The 13785-nt window shown below is 38.3% G+C and overlaps 1 protein-coding gene across 1 annotated transcript in view; it reads right to left on the bottom strand.

Annotated features, from left to right (window-relative positions):
• Window positions 1–13785, bottom strand: part of ROCK2 (Rho associated coiled-coil containing protein kinase 2) — a 139600-nt gene that overhangs the window by 4260 nt on the left and 121555 nt on the right. The window contains exons 28-32 of the mRNA XM_029081096.2: window positions 13056–13126; window positions 11010–11098; window positions 10399–10477; window positions 8336–8597; window positions 7948–8161 (exon numbers count right to left, since the gene is read on the bottom strand). Coding sequence (XP_028936929.1) covers window positions 7948–8161; window positions 8336–8597; window positions 10399–10477; window positions 11010–11098; window positions 13056–13126 — 715 coding nt within the window. The remainder of the gene's footprint in view (window positions 1–7947; window positions 8162–8335; window positions 8598–10398; window positions 10478–11009; window positions 11099–13055; window positions 13127–13785) is intronic.

The raw sequence follows: 13785 nt of genomic DNA on the forward strand, positions 1-13785 counted from the left end.
TTAGTCAGCCCCACTGCACCTCTCGCTGACTCCACAAGCCTCTGCCTTTCCCAATCACACTGGAGGAAGATCATTAAATTTGCCTGAGAAAGAGCAGGCAGCGGCGGTGGCTGCTGCTGTTGTGCAAGTGAGTATATCTGAGCATGTTGTTCAGCAATCCATAACTGTAAAATCTGGGGATTATCAAGGGTTCTCTGTAAATCGATCCCTCTTGCCCAATTACAGTCTGTTCTCCTAGATTGCAAATGTAAGTGAAGGGAGCCCAAGTTCTTTGCCATTCTTAACTCCTTCAGAAGGCCACTTTAGGGATTCCCCTACATAAAACCACTAAAGGGGGTTAGAAACATTTGCTTATACTGAAAATGCACTGCCATCAAAACAAAACACAAAAAAACCCCAAGGGAGAGGGAGAGAGTCAAAGAGATAACTCAGACTTGTGAAAGCCTCAGGATGGCTGGGAAAAGTGAGCGGTGATTGGTATTTCTGAGTGGTGAAGGTAAAATTTGTTGAGCCCACACAATAGTATTCAGGACCTTTGCAACATTTAACTTGCATTCTTCTGCAAGTGCAGTTACATACTTAACACACAGCACTTCTCACACCACTGCAAAGAAGCCAAGTCACAAATGTATTCACAGCACCACTAAGAAATGCAAAACTCTTTCAACTCTTAAAGAGTAAACAGGAGTGGGGCACCGATTTTCTGAGATAAATGCAGTAGCAAATAGGAGAACACACCAACACACCAAACTGTCATTATCTTCTTTGAAAATAATAAAAGCAAGTCTGGCTCTACCGAATGTAAAGGAACAAATTCTGAAGAGGAGCAATCTGAGCAGGGCTTTTTTGGAGAAGCTTAAAAGTTAAATGCTTAATGAAAATAACTTTTGAAAATTCATTTGTCAAATCTTAGGTAACTTTAAAAAATGAACTTTCCAAGTTACTAAGGTATAGAGGAGATCAAATCCAAGCCACATGCTTTACTTAGAAATAAAACAATCCATTTCTCATATGAATTACCCCATTTCTTCAGAAATCAAAAACATCGTCATCACCATCATCATCCTCAATATCATCAAATGACCAATCCCAGTCTTTAAATGCCAAATCAAGCAATCTGTAATAGGAGGTTTGCATATTTAAATTCTACTATGCTCTTAAAACAATCCTGTCTGTGCCTTATAAACAGTTTCTTCAGAATTTGCCTTTCCCTAAAAAGGAGACAGTCAAAAAGATAATTATAAAAGAGAGTGCTGTTCTTACTTACAGCAATACACAATTTCTCTCTCCCTTTTAGGCTGTGAGGCCTATATGAGACTGTGTCATCGGATTATCCTGTATCTACCCCAGTGTTCAGTACAGTGCTTGGCACATAGAAGCAGCATGGCCTAGTGTATAGAGCATGGTTCTGGAAGTCTAAAGGACGTGGGTTCTAATCCCGATTCCGTGACTTGTCTGCTGTGTGTCCTTAGGCAAATCACTTAACTTCTCTGTGCTTCAGTTACCTCGTCTGCAACTGGGATGAAGACAGTGAGCTCCATTTGGGACATGAACTGTGTCCAACCAGCTTATGTTGTATCTACTTCAGCACCTAGTACAGTGCCTGGCATATACTAAGTGCTTCCCAAATATGACAAGGAAAAAAAGGCTCAGCCAATACCACAATTACTATGGAGCGGCACAATACAAACCATTCTCTTTAATTCCTATAACAAATGGAATTGACTGAACCATGGTGCAGAATAGCTGCAGGTACTACACGAACCACCAGTTAGTGAAACCTACTTAGAACCAACAACCAGTGCTCACGAAAAAGAGTCTTTCACTGCTTAAAATATTAAAATGTAGAGACTGCTAGTTATGCATATCCTATACAGTTTTGTGGTGAAATGAAGATGAAGTAAGCCTACTAAGCACACTTACTAAGGACACCCAGAGAAGCATCGTGGCTTAGTGGACAGAGCACAGGCCTGATAATCAGAAGGACCTGGGTTCTAATTCCGCCTCTACCACTTGTCTGCTTTGTAACCTTGGTCAAGTCACTTCACTTCTCTGGGCCTCAGATATTTCATCTGTTAAATGGCAATTTAAGAGTGTGAGCCCATGTGGGACAGGGACTGTGTCCAACCTTATTAACTTGTATCTACTTAGAACAGTGCTCGGCACATAGTGAATGCTTAACAAGTACCATAATTAATTATTTTTATCATACTTCAACGGGATGAATATGGGTGACTGAGCCCCATGGACTGGAGAGTCACAAATCTAAAGCATGAAATGACCGAGAGCCTGAGAACGTCAAACAGGCATTCTGGGTGGGAGGGACGGGAGAGGAGGCCAATAGCAACCACAAGAAGGCAACAAACAGCCTGGGCCGGGGCCAGGCCTGGAGGTGGGACCAGGGGGTGGGACCAGGGGCCACGTCCCTCCCAGATCGGGCCCGTGTGGGCGGGGACACACACACCCACATTGCCACCACCCACCGTGGCTGATGTGAACCCCAACCAAGCTTTCTGTCTTCACTATACACAGCATTCCTAGAAAAATGATACATGCAGCAGAGTAAAGTACACATTGGACAGGAGGTAGGGAGGCTGGCGAGGAGGCAAATGTAGTAATCAAGGTGGGGGAGGATAAGTGCTTGGATCAGCATGGTAGCAGTTTGGATGAAGTGGAAAGGGTGGATTTTATCAATATTGTGAAGATAAAACAGAGAGGATTTGGTGATAGATTGAATATGTAGATTGACTGAGACTGATGAGTCAAGGAGAACGCCAAGGTTATGGATTTGTGAGATTAGGATAGTGGCACTGTATAATCCTAAAAGAATAGACTGGGGCGAGGCAGTCCACTTTCTCCAAGCATCACTATTAAACAATCAAGTTTTTTTGTTAGCAGTTCAATTTAACCCCCCTAAAAAAGGATGCCCAAGCCCTACAAAATCCAGAAAAAAGTGAATACTGCACATCCCGTCATCATGTCATGGAAGAGTATAGACATCAAGAGCTTCCAAGGTATATAATAGTTCAACCAAGCTTTATGTCTTTGCTATATACAACATGCCTAGAAATTCTGAGTTACCAGCTCTCTTCTGGCACTGAAAAGATCCAAATTGCTGACAAAAAATAACCCCTCCTCTTTTAATAATGCCTATCTCTGGTGCTGTTGTTGCTGCTTTCCTAGCAGGACCTGAGGAAGGAAGACAACTAAAACCTACAGAAGGAGGTGGAGGTGTTGAACAACATCTAACTCCCCTAGGACAAAGGAAGGAGAAGTTAAAGTGCTGTGGATTCACCTTGAAAAATTCTGAGCCTTACAGCTGAGCTCATGTTTTTTTTTTAATGGAATTTGTTGAGCGTTATGTGCCAGGCACTGTGCTGGGAATAGATTACAAGCTAATCAGGTTGGACACAGTCCCCATCTAACATAGGGCTCACAGTCTTAATCCCCATTTTACAGATGAGGTAACTAAGGCACAGAGAAATGATTTGCCTACAGTCACACAGCAGACGAGTGGCAGAGCCAGAATTAGAACCTGATTCCTCCTGACTCCCAAGCCTGTGCTCCTTCGACTGTCACACTGCTTCCCTAATTTATGTACATAGCCTCACATGACCTTTTTTTTTTTTTTCAATGATTTGTATGGGTTACTCTTATTTGTGTGACTCATAATTCTAGAGGCTAAATCCAGGGGATCAACAGACCACTGTCTAACTCAGTTTAGAACAAGTACGATAATATGGAAGCCAAGCAAAATTATATGACTCTAGCAACTTAAGTTAATAAGGAATAAAGCCAAAAATATGCTTGAGGGGAAAAAGGAAACCAACCTAAGGTTGAAACAGAAAGGCAACAATCATAATGTGGACAAAAACCATGAAGAATGATTTCCTAAACGAAGTAAACAAAGTAACAGTTTGGAATTATCAGGAGGAAAAGGACAACTAAAATGTAGTTTAGAGACAGTAGACATTAGTGGATTCAAATGGAAGCCTAAGAAACAGAAAAATAATTTTATTAGCAACTCAAAAAACCTACAAAAATTGTAAGTTGGTTATTCATATAGGCTTAATATAGGTATGCTCTACAACTCTAAAGCAAGGATGTCAAATTATGATCTGGGCATGCACATGGCGGTGCCCAGTACACTCTGCCAGAGCAGAGAAGCACAACATAAGGTAGTTTGTTTCAGTTCAATCATATTTACTGAGCGCTTACTGTGTGCAAAACACTGTGCTAACTGCTCGGGAGAGTATAATATAATCAAAAACAGAACAATTCCCTACCCCAAAGAGCTCACAGTCTAGAGTGGGAGACAGGCATTAGGACATAAGATGGCTGAGGTGTCCCTTCCCTGCCATTTGCTCTGTTTTATTTAATCAAGCTAGGTTGTAAACTCAGGGCAACAATCACGAATCTACTAAATTCTACTGTTTTCTCCCTAGTGTTTACTAAAAAAAATTAAAAAAAAAAAATGTTGGTATTTGTTAAGCGCTTAATATGTGCCAAGCCAAGGGTAGATACAAGGTAATCAGCTTGTGCCACGTAGGGCTCACAGTCTTCATCCCCATTTTATAGATGAGATAACTGAGGCACAGAGAAGTGAAGTGACTTGTCCACAGTCACACAGCTGACAAGTGGCGGAGGCGAGATTAGAACCCATGACCTCTGACTCCCAAGCTCGGGGTCTTTCCACTAAGCCATGCTGCTTGTGCTCCTCACTCAGGAGGCATTCAGTGAGTACTTTTGACTGACTGATGGTCCTGGGATGGAGGGGTGAATGCATGGAGAGGTGAATACTGCTGTTCTTCAAGGTTCACACACTGGAAAATTAAGACTACAGCAGCAGCAGCAGCAGCAGCAGCAGCAGCATTGTTGTCCTTCCAGCCGCTGTTTGGCAGATGTTGGGAGGGGCCCCTCTCCATCTAGCCACTGTTACTGTCTGACCCTGCCCTCTCTGTCTAGGAGGAAACATCTGTGTGGATGTGTGGGTGGGTGTGGGGTCAGCTATCTCATGCTTGCGTCTCATCCTGCCTGACTCTCTCAACTATCTTCTCTGCTTTACTTTCTCTCCCTTTCCTGATCTCTCCCCCTCCTAATCATGGACCACTGATCCCACCTCCATGGAGGCCTGCCACATTAACACTACAGCTTTAAGAAAATAAAAATAATTCTACTCTCCAAGTTCACTGCTTTATTTAATGATAAAGTGGTAGGTTGCTTGCTTTTTTTTACAAATAATTCAGAGCTTTTTAAAAAATGCAACCTGAGGGATAACTGTTTATGTTGTGCACTTACCAAATTGAGTAGGCTTATATTTTTCACAGGCTTTCTTTACAATTGAACAATTTTTCAACTGTGATCTCCTTTCTCTCACACTACATAGGGCAAATCTTTGAAAATTTAATGTTTTACCTCTGAAAAACTATCACTGACAAGACATTTGCTTTATAAAGATGAGGTTGAAAACACATTTACTGAAGTAACTAGGCACTCCAAATTGTAACCGTATTTGTTACTTAAAACTTCAGAAATCTTAAAAAAGTGCCTGCTGACAACCTGTAGTCTTATTTAATGAAAAATACAAAACTACAGAAATCGGATACATTGATGATCCAACCACATCTCATTTGAATCCAGTTAAAAAAGAAAGGTTTTATAACTAGAAAACGGGAAGTGGCTCCAAGTAGTTTGTACCAAATATGATACAATTTCCTTGGAACAAAAATAAAACACCACAATTAAAAGCAACAGAAATATGCTTTCCGTTTTTTTTTAAAACAATTAAAACTTCTAATTCTTTTCTGGAGTATAGAAAAGAAAGAACTCAGTAGCTGCTATTTTCTTCAATGAAGAGGCAAGTTTGGGGAGGTTTCTTAACTTATTATGAAGCTACATTATTTTAAATGATAACAAGGTGCATGTGAGTAGAACTTTTGCTTACTACACATTAAGCTGTAACAAAGGTATTAGTTGAAGAAAAATGCATTCCATTGAAAGATATGTAAATCTACAGCATGTGAAATGAAAGCTAGTTTGCTAGGGATTCACTGGATTTTTAAAATAAGACCCCTCTTGGACAACAAACATAATAAGTTTTTGGAAGCAACTTAGTTAGCCATTCTCTGCTGAGGCTTTCATAATTTTAAAATCTAATATAAAGCTAACTCAGAATTATAGCTGAATCTCTCTCTCTCTAAGTTGCATTATTAGATCTACATTTTAGAGAACACAATTCTACCAAGATGTGGAATTCTCTTAACCCATTGCTTTGGACGAGAAAATGTCCGAGTGAATTATTTACAAATACAAATGTGTGAGTAAAACTAAGCTAGTAATGAAGAAAAGTTATGTTAAGAAATTAAACCAAGAATGCATGAACCTATAAAATCCAGAGAGACAAATACTTTAATGTATCTAATCTTCATCTGTAAAACTCATTTTGAGGATTTTGGATTTTTTTCCACATTTACATTAAAGAGTCACCCCAGGGATTTTACAGGTAGCTTGTGATGATTAGTTTTGTCAACATGCAATGCTGGATGGGAAGCCGATCCCTATTACTTACTGTTGCTATGATAAATGGTACAGAAAAATCAGTGAAGAATGATTCGAAGGGCAGGGCCAGAACTAAAAAAAAAATTAGTAATAGAAATGAAAAGTAAATGTGGTGTTAAAAATGTAATGGTGGTGCTGGATTTTTCTGTAAGTGTAGCAAAAGTACTGTTTAATCATGTAAAAGCACATGTAAAAAGAGTGCTAAAATTAGGAAGGAAAGCTTTGCTTGTGAAAATAAGAGAGAGAGAAGAGTTTTTATGTTTTAATGCTAACATTTACTGCCATATAGCTGAACGGAAGACAGTCATACAATGAGTATCAACAAAAGTGTTGTCACTTGATGAACATATCCCTAAGCCAAAAATCTTCTCTTTACTTTATGATGTGCTAAACCTGGAATATTCCAAATTTTGATTCTATTTAATGGCAATTCTAATTTGACTACAGGCTTTCAATTTTATTTTTCCTTTGGAAAATTGTTTTGAAGCTTCTCTTCATATTTGTTTTTTTATGGCTAGAATGGGAACTGATTGTGACACCAGCAAGACTGTATATAGTAAGGCGTAAACTCTTAAACTGATGTTCTGACTCAATGAACAAAATGGCTTCCTGAAATGAAGATAACTATCTAACATAAGAGTTATATTTCCCTTTCAGTTGAAGCCTAATATTTATTTTTTAAAAATTCCATATCTACTAACTCTCCCAATACATAGCAAGAACATAACAGGATGTGACCTAACACAAACTGAGTCCAGCAGAAGGAAATTTTCCAATGTAAAATGCTCTTTAGGAGAGACACAGACTTCAACAGTGAAAGAAATGACAGTTCTTCTGGATCCTGAAAAACTGTCAATGTAAGTTTTTAAAACCCCCTCTACTTTGAAGCGGGTAAATCCAAATAAAGTCAATACCAGAAATGCTTAGCTTTATAATGTCCTACAAACAAGTGCTCTGCAGATATCCAACTTCCTCAACCTCTCCATGATATCCCGCTTTGATTATGTAACTATACTGATGATTATATATAATATTTTCAAAAACTTGGATGATCCAAAATATAATGGAGCCAAAAGCTGCCCCTAAAGAACATTCAAAGACACACATATTAGCAATACAAATTACTTTAAAATTTAGTTTCAAAAATGACAAAATTGCCAGGATACATCACGTTCCTTTTGTGAATACAGATTCTTAATTGTAAAAAAGGAATTTCTAATAGCTAATTAGCTAACTCAATGTTCTTAAATCATTTTCTGAAGATTTTATATTCAAAACTGTCCCTTGGAAAAGCAAAATTCAAAAGAAAACTATCTAAAATATTGTTGCAATACAAGATGTCCCCCAACCACGCCTTAAAGACTTTGGTGTGGTCTCTTTATGAGTTACCTTGGTTTGTTTGGAGGAAGCTGTCGACTTGGCCGTCGAATAGACTGGTTTGGCTGTACCTTCATGGAAGTTCTAGGAGATGATCGAGCAAAAGGGTCTGGTGCTGGAGGTTTTTTGGGTATCTTTTTCACCAACCGACTAACCCACTTCTGCTGTTCTTCTGTAGAATTGGCTAATAGTAGTAGATTCTTTGCCGTTGAAATATCATAATATACTAAAATTAATATAGGAAAATGAAACCCAATTAACATAAGCAAACCTGCTTAACTGAACACATTCAATTGTACAAGGGGGACAACAAAATCAACAAATTGTGTGTCCGAGCTCTATAAAACTCAACTGTGTCCTGTAATTAATGGGTGAACGTGAACATACTCAGTATTTTTACCTTTGCAAGGTGCTATAATCTCTTCCTTCTTATCCATGTGATCTTTATGACATTTGATATGGCAGCGACGGCACTCTAGAGCAGGAGGAGGTTTAAACATGTGCCAGAGCGGCTTCATACAAGCCTCACAGTTAGTTGGAAAATGATACAGAGTGGGTATAAATTCATGTCCTTTGTGGCAAATACAGTTAGACTTTTCGCCCACTGGTTCCACAGGAAATTCTTGCTCCTTCTTGCTTTCCCCTTCATTAGCATATAATATCTAGAAGTGCCAAAATAGACTTAATTAGTTAGACTTTTTCAAACATACAGTATCTACTTAATTAAAAGCAGCCATAATTTTTCTACAACAAGCAAAATTCTATCAGTAAAGCTCTGGAATCGAAAAGAAAAACACATCTAAGTCATTTTATAGAGGGTCATATGAGAAATGTTATTAGCTGAATGTTATTATTATGGAAAGAAGCTGGAAAGGGTCTAGAGAAGAGCCGCAGAAATGAATAAAGAAATGAAACATTGGAGTCCAAATAGGAAAGGTTAAAGGAATCGTTTAGCGTGAGAAGAAAAGACTAAGATTGCCTTAACTGTCTTGAACTATATGTAGAGATTTTTATGGGGAGGAAGCTGACCAGTTCTTAATATTCCTGAGCAAGGAACAAGAGGAAATGGACCTTAATTAAAGCAGGGAAAAAATACTGGAAGAGACAACCAAACGACACTGGGTAGTTTCATTCCCAGGAGATTTTTATAGAAAGAATAGATGCTCATACTTTCAGAATGGTTTTAATCATTCAGCTGCCTACTGGAGTGAGACAATATGATTCTAGGATTATTGACATCTAGCCCAATTCAAAAACTGAAGGAAGCCATAAACATTAGCATCGTCCTCTTCCTCCCAGTAGTGTATTTTGCAGACCCTTGGTTTCTCCCTCTAATTTAGCCTCTTACCTCTTGCTTTTGGGACATTTCACTACCCATTAACAAAAAGTGAACAGAGAGGTTGTGACACAAATTCTTTATGCCTACTGATACCTAAGACAAAGATGCATGGCCTAATGGAAAAAGTAGGGGCCTGGAGTCAGAGGACCTGGGTTCTAATCCCAGGTCTGTCACTTGCCTGTTTGAACTTGGGCAAGTCACTTCACTTCTCTGGGCCTCAGTTTCCTCATCTGTGAAATGGGGATTCAATACCTCTTCTCCATCCTACTTAGACTGTGAGTCGTACATGGGGTAGGGACTGGGTTCGACCTGATTATCGTCTATCTAACCCAGCACTTGATTCAGTGCTTGGCACATAGTAAGCGTTTAATAAGTACCACTGTTTTTGTTATAAACAAAACAAAATATGTATACAATAGTGCATTCAAAATATATAAAATAATCTTTGTGGAATGTTCATTGAACTGAGATTTGACTGTAGACATGGCCTCTGTTGGGTGGACTTAAATTCTGAACAGATAGATGGCTAATTAAAAAAGGCATGGGTAGAAAAATACTTAGAGGATAGTGGGATAGAAGTCAAACAGGTACTGATGAAGGGGAAGGCAGTGGCCTTGGGGTTAAAGAAGGATAATGTAGAAACCTCTGAAAGGTGAGCAGTAACATGATCACGGAAGTAGGCTATGAAGATGATTTTTAAATTGACACTTGGAGCTTCCTAGGCGAAGCTAAGGTGGGAGCCAGGAAAGCCAGAAATAGTTTTGGGTTGCTTTTTTATTTGTTTCTTTTTTTAGTAACCACCCCATTAGACTGTAAACTATTTGAGGGAAGGGATTGTGGCTCTTCCCTCTGTTGTACACTGTCAAGGCCTTAGTACAGGGATCTGTACCAATATGTGTTCAATAAACACTCCTGATTGATCTCCCATAAGCAGACTGGTAGTAAAGAAGAAGTGAGCAGATTTAAAAGAGTTTAATAAAGGGGTAAGAAATTGGGGTTCAGCAGAAAGGAGGAAGAATCACAAGCCTGAAAACACTAGAGCAACAGTAATACTTCAAAAATGCAAATGAAAAATGGGGAGAGTGACTGGAATATCACGGAGCATCAAATTACTTCATTCTTACCTGAAATATCCTTGGAATCTCTTTGGAATCTGCTCTATATACATCTGTCTGTGTGACCGGACGGACATGGAACAATTTGCTGCAAAAGGCAACAGTTTTAATTAAGGATTAGGGCAGTTCAAATAAGTAAAAACAATTTCTGCTTTTAAAAGTCAGGAATAAATTAGATGAATCTGATATTCTAAGACATAAAAATATATTAAGAACTTACTTTCAAACATATAAATTGTTTAACCTCCATCTATGGCTTTTAGAAACTCCCCAAACAAAATTCTCAACATTCTTTTACTTTTTACTCATCAGTTTAGTTTCAAAACACAACACATAAACTGATTAATGGCTGATTCATTTGGTCTGCACCCTTTAATCTGTGTAGCAAACTCCTCCAAAATGTAACAGAAAACTAAAGAATGCCTGCATTTTGCAGTGTGCAATGCTGTATTTTTCATGAGTCCTTAAGATACTTATGCTAGCCAATTACTGGTATATATTTTCATCAACAGCCATAAAAATAGTTTTAAGAAAGTCTAGCAATCTGTTTATCTAAAAAGTCACAATGGTGACTACTCCCATCCATAATATTTACCAAACACACAATTGAAAATACTTACTCTATATCTAATACCATATAAGGATTAGATTGTTCTTTATCTTGTTCACTGTCATAGAAAAGAATCTTCTTACTGCTTACGATCACATACTGTTAAAAAACATGAATTCAAATATTGAAGTCCATGTTATTACAGGCTTAGTTACAGTTGCTTTGTTTGCACCATAAACACGTTTTATGGCAATACAATTCAGCATCAATAAATACAATAAAAATGAAATAACAAGGAGTCAGAGAGAAGAGAGTTTAGTGATTCTATGACTAAGTGCAGTATTATGCTTTGATTTAGAAATATTTTTATAGTTTTAATTCACTCATTCATTCAATCATACTTATTGAGTGCTTACTGTGTGCAGAGCACTGTACTAAGCACTTGGGAGAGTACAATACCAGAATAAACAGACACATTCCCTGCCCACAACAAGCTTAGTCTAGAGGGATTAAGTAGCCTGGAACTATCATTTTGACTGAAATCAACTGGAACTCTTAGAAGGCAGTAAGGAATTTCGTGAAATGAGTCCAGCTTCTAGTGATGGGTCCACTAAACCAAAACTACTCTACCAGAGGCTGAAGACTGAATTATGCTAACCTTCTCACTGTACCTCGATCCCATCTATCTCGCCACAGACCTTTCGCCCACATCCTACCTCTGACCTGGAATACCTTCCCTCCTCAAAGCAGACAGATAATTGCTCTCCCCTACTTCAGAGCCTTATTGAAGGCACAGCTCCTTCAAGAAGTCTTTCCTGACTAAACCCTCCTCTCCTCTTCTCTCACTCCCTTCTGCGCCACTCTTACTTGCTCCTTCATTCACATTTCCTCCCATCCCTACAGAACATATGTATGTATCTGCAATTTATTTATTTAATTAAATTAATGTCTGCCTCCCCCTCTACACTGTGAGCTTGTTGTGGGCAGGGAATGTGTCTGTTTTTATATGTACTCTCCCCAGAGCTTAGTACAGTGCTTTGCACATACTAAACGCTCCATAAACGCAAGTGAATGAATGAATGAGCCAAGAATAAAGACCAGCTAACTACCAAGTCAAGAACACTGCTGTCCTGTGGTCAGGCAACATTACTTTCCAAAGGTGTCTGGACACCCCATTATGTAGATTCAAGAGTACTGACTGTACTCACATGCGTTTTGGTTATATGCCTCCCAAAACAATTATGTGTTTATGTAATAGGAACCTGTCAAAATTACGGCATCTCCAGTCAAGAACGATGGATTAGCCTCTGTCCTGAAACTTCAGGACTGAGAACTTGCACAGGGAAAAGGATAATAGTGACAGTACTCACACTTTTCTCTGCTCACCATGTTTCCACCAGACTACAGAGTGCAGTGAGGAAACAGGCACACAGGGAAGCAACACCTAGCGAAATGCATGCAGATGTTCTAACATGCAGAACCCATTTCCAGTCAGCTTGACATTACCACAATGCCGCTGCTAGCCAGCTATTTTTTACTAGTCAACTCATAGAATGCCACAGGTGGTTCTTTGGCCAGAAACTTAACTGATGGCCTAGCCCCAGCAGGCAAAACCTTAACTAGAACTCTGATCCCCTTTTTCCCAGAACCTGGTGCTCTTTTCAATGGCCCACCATCAGGGCTTTACCAACAAAATAGGGTAACAGTATAGCAACAAATTAAAGCCACATGTCAGAAAAAGGCCAAAGGGATGCTTCTGCTAAACTGATATTTAATTCAAGCCAATTGATTTATTATTTATAATGAAAAATAATGTTTTAAAAACCTACATGGACAAATCAAAATATTATATGTTGGTTTTTAATATTTCAAGCCAGGATAGTCCAGCCTAATTTTAAAATAGGCTGGTTTATTAAGTAGACAGTTCATTCAAGTTTTCCTTGAGTTGAATTACGGTCAGTTAAGATCAGTTTCCTACTCTATTACCTGGAAACCATCTAAATGTTATGAAGAAGTCAGTCCCAAAGAGATTACAACCCTGGAGAAAAAACTTAATTGAACTCTAACCATATTCTGGATACAAGCGAGTTTAATTTATCCAAGAGGGTTTTCTTACCTTTTTAACCCATCCAAACTTTTTAGTGTTATTTCGTACAGGTAATGAAAGCCATCCCTCTAATCTTGATTCTACAATTAACACACAGAAAGTCATCAATGTAGGAAATAATTTTCTGAAACCATCATGCAGTTATATTTTGGTCTATCATTATTAAGAATACACTTAAAAATATCTCAACAAAATATACACTAGCTGATTATGAAGGATCTACCTGCAGTGAACATCCAATCTGAGACACTACTCTAGTGCAAAAAAAATTAAAAGCACTCTGTAAACATTGATAATTTCCATTTTCTGTGATATTTTACTCTGGCAAAAATCCCATTCATTTCACTTGAGTATATCATATTTTGGCAGTTCTACAAGGAACAAACCAAAGAGCAGTTTACGACTTATCCTGTGATTCTGCTTGGGAATAGACTGCAAAATGTGGCCAAATAGATAAATACCTCATTATGGGGACCATACAAAACTCTCCTCCAGAGAAAACTTATGTTTTAACAAAATATGGCAGTTTGGGAGAATATAATTTTGAACTTAAATGACTCCACTACAATGTAATTCAATTCTTTATAAAAATTATCCAGATCAAGAAAAAAATTGAAATGAGGCACTTAAACCAAATTATCCAAAGTTTTTTTTAAATTTATATACTTAATAAAGACTCATTTTATGAAAAAATATACTTTTTTCCAGTCTCATGTGTCTGGAATGGTTTAAATGTGAT

The sequence above is a fragment of the Ornithorhynchus anatinus genome, chromosome 1 (assembly GCF_004115215.2).
Source record: "Ornithorhynchus anatinus isolate Pmale09 chromosome 1, mOrnAna1.pri.v4, whole genome shotgun sequence".
Classification (NCBI taxonomy): Eukaryota; Metazoa; Chordata; class Mammalia; order Monotremata; family Ornithorhynchidae; genus Ornithorhynchus; species Ornithorhynchus anatinus.